This window comes from Coregonus clupeaformis, chromosome 30 (genome assembly GCF_020615455.1).
Source record: "Coregonus clupeaformis isolate EN_2021a chromosome 30, ASM2061545v1, whole genome shotgun sequence".
Classification (NCBI taxonomy): domain Eukaryota; kingdom Metazoa; phylum Chordata; class Actinopteri; order Salmoniformes; family Salmonidae; genus Coregonus; species Coregonus clupeaformis.
In genome coordinates, this window is record NC_059221.1 from 26,498,580 (window position 1) to 26,524,235 (window position 25,656).

At 39.4% G+C, this 25,656-nt stretch overlaps 1 protein-coding gene across 2 annotated transcripts; it reads left to right on the forward strand.

Moving 5' to 3' along the window:
• The first annotated feature begins 6,852 nt into the window (after window positions 1–6,852).
• On the forward strand, window positions 6,853–22,920 carry foxp3b (forkhead box P3b). 2 transcript variants are annotated; one of them, XM_041857812.1, is made up of 13 exons: window positions 6,853–6,906; window positions 18,550–18,725; window positions 19,034–19,111; window positions 19,299–19,419; window positions 19,896–20,082; window positions 20,523–20,627; window positions 20,728–20,815; window positions 20,974–21,048; window positions 21,208–21,376; window positions 21,612–21,688; window positions 22,005–22,106; window positions 22,214–22,335; window positions 22,486–22,920. In XM_041857812.1, the coding sequence occupies exons 2-13, from the start codon at window positions 18,558–18,560 to the stop codon at window positions 22,541–22,543; spliced, it is 1,350 nt and encodes a 449-aa protein (XP_041713746.1). In that variant the 5' UTR covers window positions 6,853–6,906; window positions 18,550–18,557; the 3' UTR covers window positions 22,544–22,920. The 2 variants fall into 2 exon arrangements, with proteins under 2 accessions (XP_041713746.1, XP_041713747.1); XM_041857813.1 differs by lacking the exon at window positions 6,853–6,906 and adding an exon at window positions 12,472–12,678.
• Window positions 22,921–25,656: the final 2,736 nt, after the last annotated feature.

Here is a 25,656-nt window from a genome sequence, read left to right on the forward strand (position 1 = left end):
CCTTCGGAATTAGCGAGGCAAGATTCGGGATCTTTCGGAAGAGGATAGGCGCGTGGTGCCGGGTTCAGGAGAAAAGAAAAGAATGCGTGTGATACACAATCAGTCACATAATTTCACTACATGGAAAGGATATTGGAAATATTATCTCCCCTCTTCATGATGTGACAGTTTGAATTTACTGTGCCCTTTTTTTAACTAAGCATATATTTCAATTGCTGTAGGCTATTGTTTGTAATGTTGTTGCTTTCCCATCATGGTGGTAGGCCCTATAATAAAGGATTACTTGACCTGATCATGTGACAGAAAAGTATATTTATATGTAAATATAGACTGTTTATACAGTGAGCTCCAAAAGTATTGGGACAGTGACACTTTTGTTGTTGCTTTGCCTCTGTACTCGAGCACATTGGATTTGAAATGATACAATGGCTATGTGGTTAAAGTGCAGACTTGTCAGCTTTATTTTGAGGGTATTTTCATCCATATCGGATGAACCGTTTAAAATTACAGCACTTGTTGTACATTGTCCCCCCATTTTAGGTGACCAAAGGTATTGGGAAAATTCACTTATATGTGTATTAAAGTAGCAACAAGTTAAGTATTTGGTCCCATATTCATAGCACGCAATGACTACATCAAGCTTGCGACTCTACACATTTGTTGAATGCATTTTCTGTTTGTTTTGGTTGTGTTTCTGATTATTTTGTGCCCAATAGAAATCAATGGTAAATAATGCATTGTGTCATTTTGGAATCACTTTTATTGTAAATAAGAATAGAATATGTTTCTAAACACTTCTACATTAATCTGGATGCTACCATGATTACGGATAGTCCTGAATGAATCGTGAATAATGATGAGTGAGAACGTTACAGACGCCCAAATATCATACCCCCAAGACATGCTAACCTCTCACCATTACAATAACAGGGGAGATTAGCATTTTTGGGGGGGTATGATGTTTGTGCGTCTGTTACTTTCTCACTCATCATTATTCACGATTCATTCAGGACTATCCGTAATCAAGGTAGCATCCAGATTAAGGTAGAAGTGTTTAGAAACATATTATATTCTTATTTACAATAAAAGTGACTTCAAAATAACACAATACATTATTTACCATAGTCATTGTATCATTTCAAATCCAAAGTGCTCGAGTACAGAGCCAAAACAACAAAACATGTGTCACTGTCCCAATACTTTTGGAGCTCACTATATATCAAGGGTCAGACTGAAGCAACAGCTGCCACTGTAGAGAGCTAAAGAAAAAGTCAGGTGCACTGCTATTTCTGTTAGAGAACACCTCATCTGGCTTTAGTTTAGATGACTATCTTTTTTGAAGTGTTGGTTGTTTACTTGAATCATTGTCATTATCATCATCATCACTATCATCATCCTCATCACATCCTCATCCTTATCATCATAATCATCACCATCATCACTCTCATCATCTCTACAAATACCTCCATAGTATTAGTGAAGGTCAGACTGCATCATGGATGCATCAGACCACATGGCTTCACCAGGTGATGTTGGTATTGACATAAAAAGCAGTGCTGTAAGTCAGCTCCCTTGTAAGGCTCTTGGTGCCCAATCATTTAATCCTGCTCTAAATCCCTGGTAAAAATGTGTTTTGTCTCGGCATGACACAACACTGTGCCGAGTGCCCTCATGCCTGCCTTAACAGCTGTCTAAACTGCTGGAAGCTAGGGGACCAGATGGCATCTACTGACAAAGGGAAATATTCAGGAAAGAGAGCTGGACACATAGTAACTCTCCCAAAAATCATAACAACAACCCATTGGAGGTTTTTCTTCATTCTTTGGGGCCGGGAAATAATGTAAAACTGTCTTTTTAAAATGTAATTTGTTCAGCCAAGGTCAATGTCAAAGTAAATGGTGAATATGACATAATAATGGACTTCTAGGGACTTCTTGCCGTTGTGTGTATGGCAAGTGAGGCATATAGTGTGCATCCCCCAACTGGGAAGCCTGGTCCCAGGTTGTATCTTGGCTGGGAGGCAAAGTGAACTGTAGCCTGTCCCTACTGGTCATGATTCCTGGACAACTGTTCCTATCTGTCTCGACTGACCATAAAAAAGAGCTGAATATCATATGGAGTAGTCTGGGAACCTACAGTCTATGATGTGTAGGCTAAGGACCTGGGGGAGTCTGTGACCCAATACTATTTGGAATAACAGGGCTTATTACTATTATTGTTCTCAGTCAAAGCCATGTGATATCAATAGATATATTTCTGTAATTTTCAGTGTATTTTGTTGCTTTAATTTCAACATGTAACCAGTGACTGCAGATGAAACTACTGGTTTTTGACAAATAGATTTGTGGCGATAAATGAAAATAGGCCTACTATCATACAGTTAACTGTTACAGAATTTCCTAATTATATCCTAACAATTGGAAAAACACACCATGGCATTAATAAAAAACAGTTATGAAAAACAAACCCCCATATAGGTTTTTGTCAAGGCCTGTATTCAGTTGTTATCTAATAAGGGTAATGTTTATTAAGATTGGATTGAAAAGGAAATTGAGATGCTCAAGCAGACAGCTTCCTTTCAACTTTCTGTGGTGTATTTTAGATAGATGACCTTTGAAAACCTGAAAAAGAACTCTTCAGAAAAAAGTGTTTACACCTGCTTAGAATGTCATACTTTACGTCGCGCGGGCTTCCCCGTTGCGTGATGGACAATTTTTTGTTGGTTATGTTAATGTTTCCTCTGTAAAATGCCTGGCTAACAATTTTCGGTGAAGATGGTGGTATTAATGATAATGATGATCATCATCTTTATTACAGAATAAAAGAAGTACAGTAGACACAACAACAGCAAGAAATTCAATTTCTCATAAGAAATACACATCAGTTGTAACATTGATATTTTCATACACTGTTTAATGATAATATTATACTGATCAGTCAACTACCCAATGGTAAACATTGCACAACTTCTTGCAGTAGCTTATATTCTCATTCAATATAAAGCTACGTCTGGCCCTCATTCTAGGGAATTGTTCATGCTATTACTGTTTTGAGCATATACTACTGTAAGTCACAATGAACATCTAACCTTCAGAAAGTCATGATTATGACACACTTGAGGTCAACAACCGCCCACTTTCACCACCACTCCTCTCACGCGAGGAAAGAGGAAAAGTTGAATCAGAGACACATTAATTTAATTATGAATCACATTCAAATTAATATGTAGGATGTAAGGATGCAAATTGACAAAAAGTACTTTTCGAACTTGTCAGCAAGTATCAATACAGTATGTGTGGTCAGGAATGTCAGAATGTGTGGTAAAAGATCTGTGTCCTTTCTCTGTTCCGCCGCAGAATGAGGTTAATTTCATTGTTTTCCCTTAGCTGTGTATTACATTAACACCAGAATACAAGTTTCAGGCGAATGTGTCTTGGTACACATGAGAAATCCTACTCCTCATAGCCAGTCCCAGAGTTAAACGGGTAAAAGGAGTTAGGAGAGTACTCTGGAAAGTTATTTAGCAATGTGGTTTGGAGACAGTGCTGGGTAATTGTTGGCTAGATGCAGGGTTTAGAGCCTGCCGATAGCACTGCAGACGGTGTAGGCCCCTCTGGGTCATGGTGTCCCGTAGCGTGGTCTCATAGACTAGACATAACATAGTAAATGTAAATCCAGGACACTCAAATTAGTAAAATATGTTACATTTGGTATTGTTACATAAGACAGATGGTTACGTAAGGCAAAAATGAAAGTGGTTGGTCAGGCTGAATGGGTGGGTGTATAAGGCGAATGTCTAGCAAACCAAAGGTTGCAAGTTCTCATCACAGGCAACTTTAGCATTTAGCTAACTTTTCAACTGCTTACTACTTTTTAGCTACTTTGCATGTTAGCGAACCCTTCCCCTAACCCTAACTTTAACCCTTTTAGCTAACCCTTCCCCTAAACCTAAACTGAACCCTTTTTTTTTTTTTTTTTTGTCATTTAGCAGACACTCTTATCCAAAGCGACTTACAGTTAGTGAGTGCATACATTTTTCATACTGGCCCCCCGTGGGAATCGAACCCACAACTCTGGCGTTGCAAACACCATGCTCTACCAACTGAGCTACATCCCTTTTAGCTAACCATTCCCCTAACCTTAACCCTTTAACCTAACTCGTTTTGCAAAAGTTGTAACATATTGTACATTTAGCAAATTCGTAACATACACTGAGTATACCAAACATTAGGAACACCTTCCTAATATTGAGTTGCACCCTCAGAACAGCCTTAATTCGTCGGAGCATGGACTCTAAAAGGCGTTCCACAGGGATTCTGGCCCATGTTGACTCCAATGCTTCCCACAGTTGTATCAAGTTGGCTGGATGTCCTTTGGGTGGTGGACCATTCTTGATACACACGGGGAACTGTTGAGAGAGAAAACCTAGCAGCATTGCAGTTCTTGATACAAACCGGTGTCTCCTGGCACCTACTACCATAACCTGTTCAAAGGCACTTAAATATTTTGTCTTGCCCATTCACCCTCTATGGCACACAAACACATTCCATGTCTCAGTTGTCTCAAGGCTTAAAAATCCTTCTTTAACCTGTCTCCTCCCATTCATCTACACTGATTGAAGTGGATTTAACAAGTGATATCAAAAAGGGATCATAGATTTGACCTGGATTCACTTGGTCAGACTATGTAATGGAAAGAGCAGGTGTTCTTAATGTTTTGTATACTCAGTGTATAATACAAATAGTAATTCGTAACATATCATACGAAATGTGTGATGGACATCCACAAATGAATACATACCATACGAAACGTAACATATCATACTAAATGGAATGTCTCAGATTTATGTACAGAATAATACAAAATTCTCTGAGACCAGGTTGTCAGCCACAGGAGTGATGGGGCATTGCCTTTTTAACAGAGGTGGTTCAATGAGCCATGCTTGCATGTTGAGTAACCTTGTCTGAAGCCTGAAGACTTGTGTTAGCTCCCCAAGCTAATGCTTAGGCTTTAGCTCAGCGAGCTAATGCAGACTTGTCGCATGCAGACAACCCATGTTCATTTAACTTACTTACACTAATTCAGTGCAATACGGTGGATTACCTAGCTAATCAACCGTATCACAACACAAACTCTTTCTGTACACTGCCATTGTGGCTTGTAGCATTTGTTTGGAATGAAATAGGTTGTGTTTCATGCAAGACCTATTTGTGTCAAACCTGTCCCAGTTACAGTCACATCCCAGATTATTGTCACTCTTGATAAAGATGAGCATAAAAGACTGTATAAAATAAAAATTCCAGATACTGAGCTATATTGTATGATCATTTTTTAGACAATTATATGGTTTTATAGTAATACAATTGCTCAGAGAACTTGTTTAACAAGTAATATTTTTTTCTCCTCAAAAAGATAGGGGTCAAAATTATTGCCTCCCCTGTTTTCAGTACCTTTCAATACCTCCCCTTGCGAGGATAACGGCAAATGTTTTATGAGATTGGAGAACACATTGGGAGGGATCGTAGACCATTCCTCCAACAACAACAAAAAAACTAATGTCAATATTATTGTGGCCTTCAATAGCTTCCTGTTTCACTGGTTTGGCCTCAAATGAAGGATGCATATGCAGAAAATAAAAGAACCTCATACCTACTGTAAAATATGGTGGAGGATCTTTGATGTTATGGGGCTGTTTTGCTTCCACTGGTCCTGGGGCCCTTGTTAAGGTCAACGGCATCATGAACTCTAGCTAGTACCAGGACATTTTAGCTAAAAACCTGGTTGCCTCTGCCAGGAGGCTGAAACTGGGCCGCAAGTGAATCTTCCAGCAAGACAATAACCCCAAGCACACATAAAAATCTACAAAGAAATGCTTAATTGACCACAAAATAAATGTTTTATTTTATTACTATTTTTCTCTGAGCAATTGTATTAGTATAAAATAATATAATTTTAAAATGTTTTTGAGCATACAATATAACAAAGTATTTGTATTATTTATTGTATACAGTCTTTTTTGCTAATCTTTATCAAGGGTTCCAGTCATTTTGGATGTGAACGTATGTAGTACATTTATTTTCTGTTGGCAGGCGCAAACTTTTTTTTTAGAAAGCTTTTCTTTCCTTTAGTAACTTCCAGGTATAAATACAGACTGGATTCTGCAAACACACATTTCACACATCTGTTCCCTCTCTCACATATTGCGTGTGGCTTCTTCAGGTGAGTGTTGAATGAAGGGGAACATGATTTTGCGTTATTCATGGTCTCTGTAATCTGAGTCTTCATTTGAGCATGTTATTGCTTTTATGCAACTTTATTTCAAGAATGCAACTCATCATGGCTACCCATTGTGTTAACACACCCTGAATTATACATGGCCACATGATTATGTTTAGTCTGTATCAATAACTTTCAAATGTAGCTATTGTAAAAGTTACCTGAATGTGATGTGTTGGAAAAGTAAAAATTATATACTTTTGAAAGACATTAGCATCAATGTTAAAATGTATTTTAATAAAAGACAAAACATGCAGATAGGTTTTTGATAACTTGCCTAAAAATAGTAATAATTAATGATAAATTAAAATATGAAGAAATTGAAATATCATCTCATCACAGAAATATACTATTGATAAACCTTACATTTTGTATATTTATAAACATGTTTTAATAAACATTTCATTTTCAAAATGTCTTTGCTTTTACCATAACCTATTTCACCATTACTGTAGATATTGCTGGTAGTGTATGTGTTCTTTTAAACATAATAGACGTCAAACATCATTAGTGGAATACTACCCCCCCACACCCCCTTCCTCTGACACATTTGTTAGCTTTTTTCATTTTCTAGCATCTCATCCTCCTGAGAACAGGAAGACAGAAAGTGAGCAGGAGATACAGTGTAAGGTGAGGAAACTGTCTGTTTTAGCTTGTGACCTTTGCATTTTAGGAATGTACTTCTTTGCTTTCAGCTAGAGTATTTGTTGGGAAACCATTCTGAGCATCAGAAGGGAGATAATTCAGTGGGCAAGTGTCTCCCAAATTGGGGTGCACGTCCACCAGAGGTACGCTAGGTATGCAAAACTCCAGACCATGGTGTAATCTGTAATGGTGGATTGTATGTAGATGTGATGTATGAGCTATTTTATAATGTAGTCTAATGATCATGGACCTTACTCCTTTAAAAAATTTAAAAAGTATCAATACTGTATACCAGTTGGGTAACATAGATGAGAGATTGTAGGCATATAGCAAAAGGATGAAAAAGGCATGTTTTGTGAAAAGGGGCTGATAGGTCTTATTAAGTACACACGATGAAGAAAAGTTTGTAATGGCTGCTGTAGTGATGAACCTGTTAAAAGGTGTTAGCAGGTGTAAAAGTAAGTATTTAAAGCATCACTAATCATTTAGGCTAAAACAATCAAATCATTCCTCTACACATTGAAACATTATGTTTTTACATTTACATTTAAGTCATTTAGCAGACGCTCTTATCCAGAGCGACTTACAAATTGGTGCATTCAATTTAGGATAGCCAGTGGGACAACCACCACTGGGGGAGGGGGGGTGTAGAAGGATTACTGTTATACTATTCCAGGTACTCCTTAAAGAGGTATGTTCAATACTTTTTTTATTTGTCAATTAATAGATTATTCAACAAGACCCCAGTCAACACAATTCTAACACTGGCACATTCATTCACAAAATTGACTCTGGAATTATATCTATCACATTTAGGGTAGATTATTTGAATTTAGTATGTTCAAGATAAGAATAAATAAAAAATGATTGACAATCTCATCCAATATAATTCTTAAATTGATTTGGGTTAAGACCCAAGACCTGATATTCATAACACAATGAACTGTTGATGGATTGAACTATTCACTTGCATGGTAGTCATGATGCGAAAAAGTAATTTGTGACGAACATGGGGGCTTGTCCAGGATTTGTCTTTTATTGTTAACCCATTAATGTCCATAATGGAAATTTCAAATTTCATTTGGTTAACTTGTTCTCTGAGCTTACTGATGGACAAATCTTTAAATTGGCCAAAGCATTTGTCTACAATGTGAGTTTTTGATATTGTACAATATTTTGAGACCATGCAACTTACCATGTCACTTGTTAAGCACATTTTTACTCCTGAACTTATTTAGGCTTGCCATAACAAAGGAGTTGAATACTTATTGACTCAAGACATTTTAGCTTTTCATTTCTCATTAATTTGTAAAATTATTTGAAAAACATTGTTCCACTTATTCCACTGATATTATGGGGTATCTTGTGTAGGCCACTGACAAAAAATCGCCACTTAATCAATTTTAAGTTCAGGCTGTAACACAACAAAATGTGGAAAAAGTCAAGGGGTGTGAATACTTTCTGAAGGCACTGTAAACATATCTAAAGAAATCCACACACTCTCTTTCTCATACACACAACTTTGGCGTATATGCAAGATAAGCAAATCCAACGATTTTACTACATTTTCTCTCTTTCTCAGTTCTTAAACATGTTCAGATCTTAATACATTTTGGTATATATATATTGCCTGGACCAATATATACACTACCAGTCAAAAGTTTGGACACACCTACTTATTCAAAGGTTTTTCTTTATTTTTTCTATTTTTTACATTGTAGAATAATAGTGAAGACATCAAAACTATGAAATAACACATATGGAATCATGTAGTAACCAAAAAAGTGTTAAACAAATAATAGTGAAGACATCAAAACTATGAAATAACACATATGGAATCATGTAGTAACCAAAAAAGTGTTAAACAAATCAACATTTTTATATTTGAGATTGAAATAGCCACCCTTTGCCTTGATGACAGCTTTGCACACTCTTGGCATTCTCTCAACCAGCTTCATGAGGTAGTCACCTGGAATAAATTTCAATTAACAGGTGTGCATTCTTAAAAGTTAATTTGTGGAATTTCTTTCCTTCTTAATGAGTTTGAGCCAATCAGTTGTGTTGTGACAAGGTAGGGGGGTATACAGAAGATAGCCCTATTTGGTAAAAGACCAAGTCCATATTATGGCAAGAACAGAGAAACGACAGTCCATCATTACTTTAAGACATGAAGGTCAGTCAATACAGAACATTTCAATAACTTTTTTCAAGATTCTTCAAGTGCAGTTGCAAAAACCATCAAGCACTATGATGAAGACCCAGAGTTACCTCTGGGAGACTGTTTGTCAGAGGAGACTGTTTGAATCAGGCCTTCATGGTCGAATTGCTGCAAAGAAACCACTACTAAAGGACACCAATAAGAAGAAGAGACCTGCTTGGGCCAAGAAACACGAGCATTGGACATCAGACCGGTGGAAATGTGTCCTTTGGTCTGGAGTCCAAATTTGAGATTTATGGTTCCAACCGCCGTGTCTTTGTGAGACACGGTGTGGGTGAACGGATGATCGCTGCATGTGTAGTTCCCATCGTAAAGCATGAAGGAGGAGTTGTGATGGTGTGGGGGTGCTTTGCGGGTGACACTGTCAGTGATTTATTTAGAATTCAAGGCACACTTAACCAGCATGGCTACCACAGCATTCTGCAGCAATACACCATCCCATCTGGTTTGGGCTTAGTGGGACTATCATTTGTTTTTCAACAGGACAATGACCCAACACAACTCCAGGCTGTGTAATGGCTATTTTACCAAGAAGCAGAGTGATGGAGTGCTGCATCAGATGACCTGGCCTCCACAATCCCCCGACCTCAACCCAATTGAGATAGTTTGGGATGAGTCGGACGGCAGAGTGAAGGAAAAGCAGCCAACAAGTGTTCAGCATATGTGGGAACTCCTTCAAGACTGTTGGAAACACATTCCAGGTGAAGCTGGTTGAGAGAATGCCAAGAGTGTGCAAAGCTGTCATCAAGGCAAAGGGTGGCTATTTGAAGAATCTTAAATATAAAATATATTTTGATTTGTTTAACACTTTTTTGGTTACTACATGATTCCATATTTCATCATTTTGATGTCTTCACTATTATTCTACAATGTCTACAATAGTAAAAATATAGACAAACCCTTGAATGTGTAGGTGTGTCCAAACTTTTGACTGGTACTGTATATAATAACAATATCTGAAGAAATACACACACACTCACACTAACACACACTCCTAGAGTATATTATACAGTATAAGCAAATCCAATGCAAGTCTACAGAGAATGAGGCATGCTACAGCATTTTCCCTCTTTATCTCCCTCTCACAAGCACACGTGTGTACACACATACCACAGACTTGATCCATGAAATGTGTAAAAAACTTTAACCACGTGTCCAAAAACTAAATATAGTATTATACAGAAACGGCTGTATTTCACAAACGACAATAAGTTGAATCATATATTGAGTGTACAAAACATTAGGAACACCTTCCTAATATTGAGTTGCATCCCCCTTTGACTCAGAATAGCCTCAATTCGTCGGGCATGGACTCTACAAGGTGTCGAAAGCGTGTCAATGTGGCCTGTCTAAACACTTCTACTATATATGTTGACACCAAATGTAATGTATTTATGGAATTTGTTCTGTGGCACATTTGGAAATTGTAACTAATTATAAACTTTTGGTTCGAGCCCTGAATGCTGATTGGCTGACAGCCGTGGTATATCAGACCGTATACCATATAGTCCCCTCTAGCTCAGTTGGTAGAGCATGGCGCTTGCAACGCCAGGGTTGTGGATTTGTTTCCCACGGGGGGCCAGTATGAAAATGTATGCACTCACTAACTGTAAGTCGCTCTGGATAAGAGCGTCTGCTAAATGACAAAAAAAAAGACCATGGGTATGACAAAACATTTATTTTTACTGCTCTAATTACATTGGTAACCAGTTTATAATAGCAATAAGGCACCTCGGGGGTTTGTGGTATATTGGCCATATACCACACCCCCTCGTTCCTTATTGCTTAAATATAGTACAAGGATGTGATTTTTTCAAGAATGTGTACCGGTATCATCACATGTTGCCGTGTGATCAACATTACCCTACATTCTGGTTTATCTGACTGTTGTCAATTTCTGTACTTTGTTTTACCACAAAAAAACTATTGATGGAATATGGTAATGTTTTCAGTACATCAATGTCAAAAACTATGAATCACCTTACAGGATTTGAAGTGCTATACTTTGGTCTTTCAATTGTGTTACTTTTGATCTGTGAGATACATATTTTTAGGTTAGAAAACAAGAAAGCATTTACTCTCTATGATTTATTTGCAGTCAGTCTAAAAATAAAGTATTGAGGCTTCACAACATGCATTTAATCAGAAAATCATCAAAACATTCCAGGGAGATTAGGTTTTGTTTCCAATGGACATATTAATGGTTAACCTAATTTAAAGATCAGATTAGGATGAACAGATGAATACATAAGGGATGAGCACAATTATTTGTATTGTAGTTTATAGAATAATAAATGTAGGTTAAATTCTGGTGAAAGCCAATAGTGATATACTAGTCATAGTTATAAATGGAAGCTCTGAGTCAGTGTGACATGATTGTAGAATGTGGGTTTGTAGAGTGTGGGATCTGCTCATTCTAGCATTTACACCCCTCACTTGTTGTGGCTGGATTTACTCTGCACGCTAATGCCACATGAGTAATCATGAGTAGTCGTTCATGTTCTATTGCAATTTATTTTTAAACGTTCCTTTACAGACCGAACTCTGGAAATATAGAAGCTGGACATAAATGTTCAAGAAATATCCTGACTTTGTCATTTAAACTGCAAAAATGTTAGCAAATTGCTCAATTCCTCAATATGATTTAAAAAATGCTGTAGGACTGGTATTATATGACAATCAAATAAAAAGTTTGGTTTCATACTGAATTTGCTATTTAGATTTATTCAATAATTTTGGACATGAAAATGTCATCAGTCCAGTATACTCTAATCTATTTTTATATATGTTTTGTTCTCATTCAAATAGAACATTTTAATTAGAAGAAAACATATTATAAGTTAAACATAATATAATTTGTAGTGTTATAGGCCAAAAAAATCTCATCTTCAAATCAATGTCACCCACAGGTTCCTACCAAAGCATCAACACCAGACAGATATTTTAGATATGGAAGCATAGTGAGTAATAAGAAAACTTTACATACAGTATGTAGTTGATTGCAAATATGGTATTTTGATCATCAAACCCACTCCTAGACTACAGTAAAAGCTGAACGTAATTGCCCTCTGTTGAGAGAAGTGTTGAAAGAAGTGTTAATATCTTCTACTTGTAATGTCATTGTAGCACATCCATTCATCAAATCACTCTCTACGAATCTGTGTGATATAAACATGTACAGTAGCTCTCAATTCCAAATAAAAAAGATTTTCTGGTGAAGTGGAGATAAAAGCGAGAAACCACAAAGAGCTTCAGTACTTTCTCTTTCTACTGAATTCCTGTTTCCTCTTCCTGGGTTGCTGGGTGAGAGCGTGCATTTGCAATTGTACACGGTGGTCGGGTCGCCCATAGACTTTTATACATTTGAGGCCAAAGAGTTCAATGAGGTTGCCTTTAGACCCGTTTGGGTAGCACTTTATTTTACAGTGACCAGATATTTACGCATTTACATAGAAATTACATAATGTAATTATTTGTTTGTTTGTTTGGGAGTTTTAACAGATGCACCATTAGACACCATTTGGAAGCAAGTAGTTCTTGTAAGTATACTAAGCACAGTAAAGTACCCATTGATACCACATTATTTCCTATTAAATACAGTGCATTCGGAAAGTATTCAGACCCCTTGACATTTTCCACATTTTTTTAAGTTACAGCCTCATTCTAAACTGGATTTAATAGTTTTTTCCCCTCGTCAATCTACACACAGTACCCCATAATGACAAAGTAAAAACAGGTTTTAGAATTTTTACAAATGTATTAAAAGTAAAAAACGGAAATATCACATTTACATAGGTACTCAGACCCTTTACTCAGTACTTTGTTGAAGCACCTTTGGCAGCGATTACAGCCTCGAGTCTTCTTGGATATGACGCTACAAGCTTGGCACACCTGTATTTGGGGAGTTTCTCCCATTCTTCTCTGCAGATCCTCTCAAGCTCTGTCAGGTTGGATGGGGAGTGTCACTGCAGAGCTATTTTCAGGTCTCTCCAGAGATGTACGATCGGGTTCAAGTCTGGGCTCTGGCTGGGCTACTCAAGGACATTCAGAGACTTGTCCTGAAGCCACTCCTGCGTTGTCTTGGCTGTGTGCTTAGGGATATTGTCCTGTTGGAAGGTGAACTTTCACCCCAGTCTGAGGTCCTGAGCACTTTGGAGCAGGTTTTCATCAAGGATCTCTCTGTACTTTACTCCGTTCATCTTTCCCTCGATCCTGATTAGTCTCCCAGTCCCTGCCGCTGAAAAACATCCCCACAGCATGATGCTGCCAACACCATGCTTCACTGTAGGGATGGTGCCAGGTTTCCTCGAGACGTGACGCTTGGCATTCAGGCCAAAGAGTTCAATCTTGGTTTCATCAGACCTGGTTTCATTTGCCTTTTGGCAAACTCCAAGCGGGCTGTCCAGGGACGGCTTGTTCAATAGGGCGATATGGGCGACGCACTGCCAAACGGGAAAAGGAAGGGATTTTTTTTCTAATCAATTATAAAAAAATAAAAAAATAAATAATTATTTAAAAAAATTATAAATTTATAAAAAATTATATCACGGCAACAGCAGTTATCAGTGTTCACGTCTGATCTGACAGCCACTAAATGTCAAATCAGGCTAAAGTCGTGCTTCAAATGGCCCCGCCCGTTTTTTGGGCGATTTCAGTCAGGTTGAAAATCGCCCAGAAGTCTCTCATAGCCTGTCATGTAAAATCTATTTGTTTCACATTTCAAAGCTTTCAATACATTCTCTATGGGTGTCTGTGGGCTTGCACTTACGCGCTTTCGTCATACATAACGTAACCACGAATGAACGTAACTAAGAAAAGACCAGGTAGCAGCCTCAATCAATTCACTACTACTATCAAAATGGCTAGGCTTCAGTCCAACTCGATTGTGTCTTTGAAAGAAGTTCCTTTTTGTCGGCGAACAAATGAAGATAAATTGGCAACGAAACAATTAGGACCTCCCAGACCAAATTTAATAATTCAACAGGTTTCTACTAAAGGCGGAAAGTCCTACACCCGAGGATTTTCCAAAAAATTGGTACGAACGAAAAAAGACATTGCCACTCACTCAACTGGATGACGAGGGATACAGGCTAGCTGTCCGCCGCCACAACGATGAGGTTAGTGTTGATAATCACAAGTTTACTGGATGTGGATATGGTGTAATAAAGGCAGTTTATTCAGAGGTAAATATATCTGGAATCGCGTTCACGGACCCGTTCGTCAAACTCTTAGGGAGCTATAAATTAAGCCCCATTACTTACCATATCAGATAAGAGAAATTGCTGCAGCTACATATATTTTACATCCTGGCCCTACATAGTTCACTATTTGCATCACTTACCAAAATATTAGCGTTTGCTAGCGAAGAGATTTGTTGTGGCAAATGAACTTGGGCTGGGAATTGCCAGGAACCTCACGATAAGATATATGCATCAGCATTGCGAGTCTCATGATTCTATACGTATTGCGATTCGATACTGTGATTTTATTGCGCACCATATGTCTGTTGCAGAGGGATCAGAAAGCCATGAGAACGAGTTTTGATCAGTCATGGAAATAAAAGTGCTGAAAACTAATTGGCTCCCAATGTGAAAAGATTGAGAACAAGCTATGAAGGAACAATAATGGTGTTTTGGTGCAGGTACAGCCAACTAGCGCTAAAATATTGCGATATTGTCAATACAGTATATCGTAAAGTATCACTATGTAACTCGATTTATTTCACCCCAATCCCTCAAATTAACGGTAAATAACTGAATTGTTTGCCCCACATTTAGCTAAGATGATTAGCTAGCCAGCTAAAATGTTTTATTTAGTTAGCAGTCGCATCTACAATAGTTTACTGTCAATAACATGTCTCCAAAAATGACGTGGTGTCTCCAATTGTGTTGACATTTTACAATTGCAATGCGCATCCATGAGTATCCACTTTCTGTAGCTCAGCTGGTAGAGCATGGTGCTTGTAACGCCAAGGTAGTGGGTTCGATCCCCGGGACCACCCATACACAAAAATGTATGCACGCATGACTGTAAGTCGCTTTGGATAAAAGCGTCTGCTAAATGGCAATTATTATTATTATTATTATTATTATCTGAAGAGAGCCCCGAAACATTGTGTGCAGACATTTTATGCAATAAATGAAGTAGGTTCAATCTAGTAGTTCTGATCTTCTGATTGGTCCTGATGAGTTGGCGAGGTCACCTCCAGGCTACTGTCACTGTTGCATTGGCTCTGAGTCGGGTTCTCTGTCTTCAAATGTTCAGCCTAAGAGAGGGGATTTTTGTGTGTGTGTGTGTGTGTGTGTTTAACAGTGATGATGTGTGTGTGTGTGTGTGTGTTTAACAGTGATGATGTGTGTGTGTGTGTGTGTTTGTGTGTGTGTGTGTCCTCAGAGCAAGAACTCGTGAGTTGGAAGAACTGAGAGGCCTATGGCGTGGGTGTTGTCCTTGGCCACCTGCTGACAAGGCTGACAAGATAGGACCCTTTTGTCCATTGTTATTGGATAGGAACAGAACTTATAACCAGCTCCTGACCTAAATAGATCTTAGCACAACATTTTACTCAACATATCATATTCCATATTCACTATAACAAATATATTTACTACGACATTAGCAAGAACCGCCACATCCTCAGCCGGCTAATCCAGTGTGTGAAGTTTTGCGGAGTGTTTGAGTTAGCTTTGCGAGGCAAAGATGAAACTGAGGGCTCCACCAACCCTGGTAAGCCAACACTTTTGAGATCAGTCAATAAATGCTTCTGGTATTGACTTATATGCTGCCCCTGTCTTCATGTTGTTGCTGGACATATCTTTTTTTTAAATGTGTGTAGGTCACCTAAATCATCAGAAAAATTGCCCCTCCTGAGAATTTTTTCAGGAGCCGCCACTGGGGCTGTCATGTGCCTTTTCTTGAGGAGTGGCTTCCGTCTGGCCACTCTACCATAAATGCCTGATTGGTGGAGTGCTGCAGAGATAGTTGTCCTTCTGGAAGGTTCTCCCATCTCCACAGAGGAACTCTGGAGCTCTGTCAGAGTGACCATCGGATTCTTGGTCACCTCCCTAACCAAGGCCCTTTCCCCCCGATTGCTCAGTTTGGCCGGGTGGCCAGCTCTAGGAGGAGTCTTGGTGGTTCCAAACTTCTTCCATTTAAGAATGATGGAGGCCACTGTGTTCTTGGGGACTTTCAATGCTGCAGACATGTTTTAGTACCCTTCCCCAGATCTGTGCCTCGCCACAATCCTGTCTCGGAGCTCTACGGACAATTCCTTCGACATTTACATTTTAGTCATTTCGCAGTGAGTGCATACATTTTCATACTGCCCCCCCCGTGGGAAACGAACCCACAACCCTGGCGTTGCAAGCGCCATGCTCTACCAACTGAGCTACAGGCTCCAGTCTCATGGCTTGGTTTTTGCTCTGACATGCACTGTCAACTGTGGGACCTTATATAGACAGGTGTGTGCCTTTCCAAATTATGTCCAATCAATTGAATTTAACACAGGTGGACTCCAATCAAGTTGTAGAAACATCTCAAGGATGATCAATGGAAACAAGATGCACCTGAGCTCCATTTCTAGTCTCATAGCAAAGGGTCTGAATACTTATGTAAGTAAGGTATTTCAGTTTTTTCTGTTTAATTTATTAGCAAACATTTCTATAAACTTGTTTTCGCTTTGTCATTACGGGGTATTGTGTGTAGATTGATGAGGATTTTTTATTTTTTAAAATCCATTTTAGAATAAGGCTGTAGCACAACAAAATGTGGAAAATGTCAAGGGGTCTGAATACTTTCCGAATGCACTGTACAAGGTGGATACCACTGAAACAGTACCATGAAATAAACTGTTACCCCTGTTTGATTATTAGGTGGGGAGAAAATAATTGGAGCACCCTTCCCTCTTTCCTGTGCTACAGTAAGCTCCAAAAGTATTGGGACAGTGGCAAATGTTTAGTTGTTTGGGCTGTGTACACCAGCACTTGAAATGATACAATGACTATGAGTTTAAGTGCAGACTGTCAGCTTTAATTTGAGCGTATTTTCATCCATATCAGGTGAACTGTTTAGAAATTACAGCACTTTTTGTACATAGTCCCCCCATTTTAGGGGACCAAAAGTATTGGGACAAATTCCCTGAAGTAATCAAAAGTTTAGTATTTGGTCCCATATTCCTAGCACGCAATGATTACATCAAGCTTGTGACTACAAACTTGTTGGATACATTTGCTGTTTGGGTTGTGTTTCCGATTATGGTGTGCCCAATAGAAATTAATGGTAAATAATGTATTGTGCCAGTTTGGAGTCACTTTTATTGTAAATAAGAATATAATATGTTTCTAAACACTTCTACATTAATGTGGATGCTACCATGATTACGGATAGTCCTGAATGAATCGTGAATAAGGATGAGTGAGAAAGTTACAGACGCACAAATATCATACCCCCAAGACATGCTAATCTCTCACCATTACAATAACAGGGGAGGCTAGCATTTTGGGGTATGATATTTGTGCATCTGTAACTTTCTCACTCATCATTACAATTGAAGTGACTCCAAAATGACACAATACATTATTTACAATTCATTTCTATTGGGCACAAAATAATCTGAAATACAACCAAAACAAACAGAAAATGCATCCAACAAGTTTGTAGAGTCACAAGCTTGATGTAATCATTGCGTGCTAGGAATATGGGACCAAATACTAAACTTTTGATTACTTTAAAACACATACTTTTGGTCCCCTAAGATGTGGGGACTATGTACAAAAAGTGCTGTAATTTCTAATCGGTTCACCCGATATGGATGAAAATACCCTCAGATTAAAGCTGACAGTCTGCACTTTAACCTCATAATTTCAAATCCAAAGTGTTGGAGTACAGAGCCAAAACAACAACAAAATGTGTCACTGTTCCAATCATTTTGGAGCTCACTGTATGTTTTTGAGATACCTGCTTCTATCAGCTCCATCTCTGTACGCTCCAATGTCTGTGTAGTTGCACCTGTGCACAACCACAACATCTCTCAGCCCAGACTGTGTTTCAACTCCTCTACCTTTCATTATGTCTGATAAGGGAACAAAAGACACCATGCCTCCAAACCTGTCGCTGTCTAACATTTACCAAAGAGCACATTTGTATGCCCCCCCTCTCTCTCTCTTATTGTAGCGATGTGTTGTTTTAATGTCATTTGTTTAACTATATGCGGGACTGAATACAACATATTCTTACAAATATGAACATCTCTACATAATTGGTGCCCTGTGTGGGGATGATCTATTATGATTTATGATTATTTGAAATTGTTTATGTTGTCTACACATTTACAACTTTTATCCACCACCACCCATGCATTCCTGGGGGTAGCATGCACTTAGCACTAACCATCCGTTTCCTCTCTTCTGCACCAGGCCCAGGGATGCCACAGACTGAGAGTGAGAGGTTGAAGAGTGGGCGGCTGAACAGTGGGAGACAGCAGCAGCAGCAGCGAGATCGGCAGGGTGAACAGGCAGAGGAGCCAGACACACGCACCAAGCCAAATGATTCTGTCTCACCTCGGCTCTATGCTCGTACCTCTGTTACTCAGGTACTGGTTGAACTGTTACTGTGGTTTCAATCAACATGTGATTTACAAACAAAAGGGAATAACACATAATGGGAAGAAGACTCAAATAAATATCAATGGAAAGTTAAGAGCTCAAGCTAAAGTGTAAATCAAGACAGTTCCATACAGTTGTCTTTTTTTAAATGTTTTTTTTTTGTCTATTATATTTTGTATAATAATACTAATTTAAAGACAAGTTCCCAGGAGGCAATATCTATATTTTCATTATATGGAGTTTTTCCTAATAGTGAGCTAGATGAATGATATAAATAAATGTCCATTATTTATAGATGGGCTTCCCATTGATGATTAGACCTGGAGGTCCACTTATGGCCTCATCTCAGCTCCAAAGCATCCTGTTACAGCAGGTATGATATTATCCTCTTCTTATACCTCCTATTATAACATGTTTCAAGGCCCTATTTTTGACCTGAGATTCATGTAACCCATACACTTATATTAGCAAAAAAAGTTGCTTGTGTTTGCTCAGACCACTCCCTGCTGGTAAAAGGGGGGTACTGTAAGTGTGAGAGTGTTTTTACGTGTCCTTCCCAGTGTTCCAGTGAGGAGGAGGGGAGACCGTTCCTGCAGCGGGTGTCTTGGTGCCCCCAGTTGAGCCAGCACAGACCCTCTGTTCTACGCCAGGGTGTCCAGGCTGCCCACGTGCGACCACAGGGTACGTTCTTCTCTGACTGACCCTCTGCAGCAGCACCCTTACAGTACATATACAACTGAACTATCATGTCTTAGGAGAAGATAGAATAAAACAGCTCTTTATGGAGAAAGACCTACAAACACTGTCCATGACCCTGCTGTGTAATAATGTAGAATGGATGTATAGAATCCAAAACCAACCCCATAGTTCACTTCTCTCCGCTCTGACTGACCCACTGCAGCATCCTTACAACCGAACCATTATAGCTTTTCATTGTCCAAACATTTACATTTTTTCCCCCTGCAAAAAACCCTTCCCCTCACCAAAATAGAGAATGCGGGTGTAGGGTCGCACTTTTAAATGGAAACAATGGTGGCTTAAAAAAAATGGTGTCATTACATATGTTGTATACAATTCTAGACAGCCATTATGCTTGATTCATATAGGAGGTTCATGGAAAGTGTTTCTAGGTCTTTTTCTCTACCTTTCTTCTCCAGCACCGTGCACTCTAACAGAGGCCAGTTCAGCTCAACCCATATCACTGTGCAAGGTGGAGGTGGACACAGGGAGCCGTGGACAGTCCTCACCCCCACACACTGAGCACTCTCCTGGGCCCACTCGCCACCCCTCTCCCCTGAGGAGAGCCAGTCCTAAGCAGAGCTCCATAATCACCAGGCATCATGAGTGAGTTCCATGTGTGTGTCACAGGAGGTTGGTGGCACCTTAATTGGGGAGGATGGGCTTGTGGTAATGGCTGGAGTGGAATGAGTGGATGGTATAAACTGCATCAAACACATGGGTTCCATGTCATTCCATTCACTCCTTTCCAGACATTATTAGGAGCCGTCCTCCCGTCAGCAGCCTCCACTGGTGTGTGTAAACAGACACTGCATAAAAGATGCCAGGCTGGTTTGATTGATTGCATTCATATTTTAGTCATTTAGCAGACACTCTTATCCAGAGCAACTCACAGTTAGTGAGTGCATACATTTTTTATAAATTTTTTCATACTGGCCCCCCGTGGGAATCGAACCCACAACCCTGGCGTTGCAAGTGCCATGCTATACCAACTGAGCTACACGGGGCATTCAGTCCTGAGTTTGTAATATTCCTCCCATCTGCAGGCCAGGTCACCCAACCCTACGGAGCTCCAGTGCTCTGTTTCTCAACGGACTCTGCTGCTGGCCAGGCTGCGATGCGGTATTTGAAGAATTTCCCAGTTTTTTTAAGTGAGTCATGAGCACCAGTATATTTCATTGGTCATTGTGATGAAGTTGTGGTGCTGTTCTTTATAGTCGTGACTTTGATTACCTTTTATGGTATCTCCAGACACCTCCACTCTGACCATGGCCATGGAGACAGAAGCATTGCACAGTGGAGGGTACAACAAGACATGGTGCAATACATGGAGACCCAGGTTTGTTCCTGTAGTTCTACATACACTATAATAGACAGTTTTACAGAAAAGCTCCAAATAGTGAACACTGACAACAGAGGAAGGTTGTAAAGCTCGAAGTCCAACTAAGTGAAAATGTGGCCCCTAATAAACCTTGATTCATCTTCCTTATTTTTTAGCTGACTCTGGAAAAACAGAAACTCTTTGCAATGCAACTCCATCTGCACCTATCTGAACACAAATCAACTGACATGGTAACTCCTCAAGGCTTCCCTATTTTGGCTAATGCCCTCAAGTGACTATAGTAACCGGCCATGCCATTGCCCATTATCCTGCCCTTTTTAAGAAATGTTCTATGTACCCCAACCTGACCATATTGAATGTCTGTGTTGTTGGGTGTCTCTCCCTGTCAGAAGGCAGGTTCAGACTGGCCCTACAGCCACAGCCTGGCACTAGTCCTGCCCCAGAACCCATCCCTGGCCCGGGCACCAGATGGTATGCCACGATGCGCCACTAAAGAGCCAGAGGAGCTGGCGCAGCATGAGTATTGGCCCACTGCCGCTCCCCACCACCTACTCCCAGGTAACACCATTTCACGCTCATCTTCAACACAGAGTAACATTCACATAGCGTGACTGCTGATTTACTTTTCTTAAGCTAGAGAGAGTTCCACTCCATTTTGATCCTGAATGCCACTCTGACTGCATTCCTCCAAGTGTTTTGCTTGTTTGTTTTTGTGATGTTGCCTTTCGCATTGCCATGAAATCTGATCCAAACTCAAGACCCAGCATGTTTGCTTTCATTGGCCACCCCACAGATCTTGTCCCGAGTGTTGAGTGTTACAAATACAACAACATCAGGCCTCCGTACACCTACGCCTGCCTGATAAGATGGGTGAGTTGTCTGAATCAGATAGTAGAGTCCCTCTGAACACTCAGGTAAAGGCGCACTTGAGTAAAGGAAAATCGAGACTGTCGAGGGTCTGGCTGAGCAGCTGAGCAACTCATACAGTTTGCTCTGTAGTTCATGCATCTTTGTTGAACTGAAAGACAGCAACATTCTACCTTTTCATCTACACAAGTGGGACATTAATATCGAATCCATTGTATTGGACTACATGAGTAGCAAGACTTATATCTATGTCTAGACTTCATGTGAGCTGTTTCAATTGCACAAGCCTATTGTAAATGTCCACCATGTCTGTCTGCAGTCTATACTGGAGTCTCCAGACAAGCAGCGCTCTCTGAATGACATCTACAACTGGTTCACCACCATGTTCTTCTACTTCCGACACAACACGGCCACATGGAAGGTTTGGCTTCTCCTTGGATCAAACTTACATTTGAGTCTTCCATTTGAGTTTTGAGGAATATTGGCTCCTGAGATCCTAACACAAGCTGTATTCCTTTGCCACCACAGAACGCTGTCCGTCATAATCTTAGCTTGCACAAGTGTTTTGTGCGAGTGGAGGGAGGCAAGGGGGCCGTCTGGACAGTGGATGAAATGGAATATCAAATGAGAAAGGGACAAAAATACCACAGGTAGGCCTATGCTCTGGATGTGCTTTCTTGATTCATTCTTAGTTTTGCAACTTCATTCCAACTCAACAAGTGAGGGTGCTATTGTTAACCCCACCCATTAACAAAGGCATGTTTTTTATTATATTGTAATAATATCAAAAACTATTTCAGGGATCATCATGTGAAATGGCTGGCACCCTGCTCCTTATTCCGTCCAGAGGAACCTTGAACATAGCCACCCCTTCAGTGAATGAAAAACTACTGGAAAAGGAAGTCACCAGGACCTATAACTGAATCAGGTATATTATAACAGGGCTGGAGCAAAAGCCTCCATAGTAGCTCTCCAGGCAGAGGGTTGACCAGTCCTGGTCCACAGTATCTTCAGTACCCAGCGTCACCTTCTTTGTTCAGCAGCAGATGGTGCTATAATACATAGCATAGCCCCAGACTCTTTTGCCTCTCTAGACTCTCTGATCATGAAGAAGTGTGCATGGCTGGAATGGCAATATACTTAAAAATTATTTGTCAATAAAAACACAGTGAAAAGGTGAACAATCATTTTGTTTTGTTTTGTTGGCTACATATATGTTACAGCAAGCAAGTATAAATGTGACATTGTGTAAAAAATAAATAAAAAATACTCTGTAATTAAATTCATATTTGAATATATCTCTGATTTTGGATCACCTGTTGCAGTGATCACTTGATTATTTTTTGTGAGAAAACAAAATCAGTTAACCACTTAACCCACAAAACTTTAAATAACAGCTACCCTCCACGATCCCTTTTACATCATTCTCCATAAGTCTAGAGTAACTCTCTGAGAGAGTAAGGGAGAATATATCTTCCTGCAATGTGAAAGCCCTGTTTAATAGTGTTTTCACCTGTGAGCAGCAGCCTGCTGCTCCCTGGTGAGTCGCAGTCAGAAGGTGAAGTATAGATGAAAGCCCTTCTCCTCGCTCCCACACGCATGATTCCTACGTATACTCCTCAATGCTCCCACAGCATTTGAGAGCCTCAGCCTTGCTCCAGTGCCTTCAGCTTCTTTTGTTGCTCCTGACACTCCTTCATTACCATTGAACTTTAGCCACTTAATCTTTACCACAAACTGACTAATAGCTCATGAACGCAATGGGTCTAACATTCCACAGTGTCACGGACATTAAGCAAAATATTGTCTATACATTAGCCCTAGGGTTTCTAAACGTCTCCATTGTGTTTTTCATATTTCACAGCTATTAGTCCGTTTTTCCACAGACCCAGCCGTTGTCCTTCTGTATGAATCAGTCTTTCCACTAGAAAGGGATATCCAGTAATTTATATCCAGAGTTATTTTTCTAAAGGACAAAAGTTATTTATCTGGTGTGGATGGGTACATTTTTAAAATATTTCTTAGTCCTTTAGCAGACGCTCTTATCCAGAGCGACTTACAGTTAGTTAGTGAGTGCATACATTTTTCATACTGGCCCCCCGTGGGTAAACATGAGACTGTGAGATATGAGGCTATAATATAACTCCTTACTCTAGGCACACCTCAGGCTGGACCAGATCCTTTCCCCAGGCCTGTCATTTAAAGCATTTCCTTTAGGAGAATCATGTACAGTGTTACATCCTCTAAAACCCTCTACTCTTATGGTTCATGCTGGCAGGTGCTTATTATTACCCATTCAACTTCCTCTGTAGATGCTAGCCATCAAACCCACTGGCAGCATTTACAATGACACAAACAGACTGCCAATACAAGATAAAATCGAAAGCTATTTCCTTTTGGGGAGAGCACACCCTCTCAAAGTATAAGGTGTAGTCTTGAAAGTGAGGACAGTTTGAGGTAATCATAGTGTTTTCCTCATCTGCTTAAATAAGCACTGTGACCAGTGTTCTGTTTCTGTGGAGATGTGACGTATGGAAAGACCAATATGTCCAGATGTGCAGTATGCTCATTCATGAGTAGACCTACAGTAGTGGTCACATTGACCTGATCGAATAAGATCACTTTGGAATTAAGTGTTTTCATGTGAGATTACTTTCATAGGAGATTCCCATTGCACATCTTGTCGATGTATGTTTTATGTGCAATCCCAAAATGTAATTAAGTTAAATTCAAGACTACTGTATCAAGTGTTTTTACAATGTACTTCTTAATATAAACATGTATGGACAGAGAATATGCACAATCCTTGGGTAATGCAAATAATGATATATAGTGTAGATCTCTTTGCCTTATGACTTGGAAGATAATGCATGCTAATAATGCTTTCTAAATGCAAAAGTATACTACAATGTGAAAACCATTTCTGTGTAATTCCATATGAGGTGGGTCGTTTTGCACATTCCTTTTCTCTCTCTCTCTTTCCAGAGATGGAGAAAATGCACCCCCCATATGCATATTTCCCCCCATATTTTGTTTCAAGTCTGTAAAGTGTCTGCCTCTTATCTCTCACTGACACTCTCACATCCACAAACCTGCTTTCTCTCAGAAAAGCGCCTCAGGCAAGGTATTTTTGACAGGACAAGACAGCGATAGAGTTCTCTAGAGATGGCACTTTTCCACTTTTCAGACCTTGATTTCACATTTCTGGGCCGAGTCATAATTATAAGTGTTCACCTGTAAAATAACCATCTAAAATATGGAAACATTTTAACTAGCAAATGCCTGTTCAAGGCAACCGCTATATAATAAAAGTGTTCACCTGTAAATCAATAACAAACTGATCTCATAACATGATTCACATTTTTACTCGTAACTCAGATACATATACTTCATATTATTTGAGGGGGTATGGAAACACAATAAACAAACAAAATAAAAACACAAAATAAAACTAGAAAAGTACATGTAGAAAATGTGGTGTGGTTGCTGGTATGTTTTAAAGTATTTATGGTTTTGAAATAAGTTATAGTAGTGGCAGTGACTGCAGTAGTAATAGTAGTGACTGGTTATAGTTGAAAAAGTAGATAGATGTAAAAATGTATTCATTGATTGGCTGATTGATTGATTGTCTAGGATAGCGTGAACATGTAAAAGTTGGTTTGGTGTCTCTAGCTTGAACGGTTCAAGAGTGACTGTTGGTGGATTATATTATGCTAATTTGTGCTAATGTATACAGTTATAGTTGATACAAGTTAAGAATGTGAAGTTGGGATAGCCTGAACAAGAGAAAGTTGGTTTGGTGTCTCTAGCTTGAACGGTTCAAGAGTTACTATTGGTGAGTTATTTTATGGTAATTTATGCCAATACATTTTTTAAATATTGTAAAGGTTTTAAAGAATTTGAAGTTAGGATAGCCTGAATGTTTTAAAGTTGGTCTTGTGGCTTAATTAACCAAGGAGCAGGACCATTTT

Bases quoted from the DNA above. Each gene is read 5' to 3' on its own strand.
- foxp3b (XM_041857812.1), top strand. From the start codon at position 18,558: ATGCCACAGACTGAGAGTGAGAGGTTGAAGAGTGGGCGGCTGAACAGT. The intron at 19,112-19,298 runs GTATGATATTAT...TGTCCTTCCCAG, and splicing joins AAAGCATCCTGTTACAGCAG to TGTTCCAGTGAGGAGGAGGG. The intron at 21,049-21,207 runs GTAACTCCTCAA...TCTCCCTGTCAG, and splicing joins AACACAAATCAACTGACATG to AAGGCAGGTTCAGACTGGCC.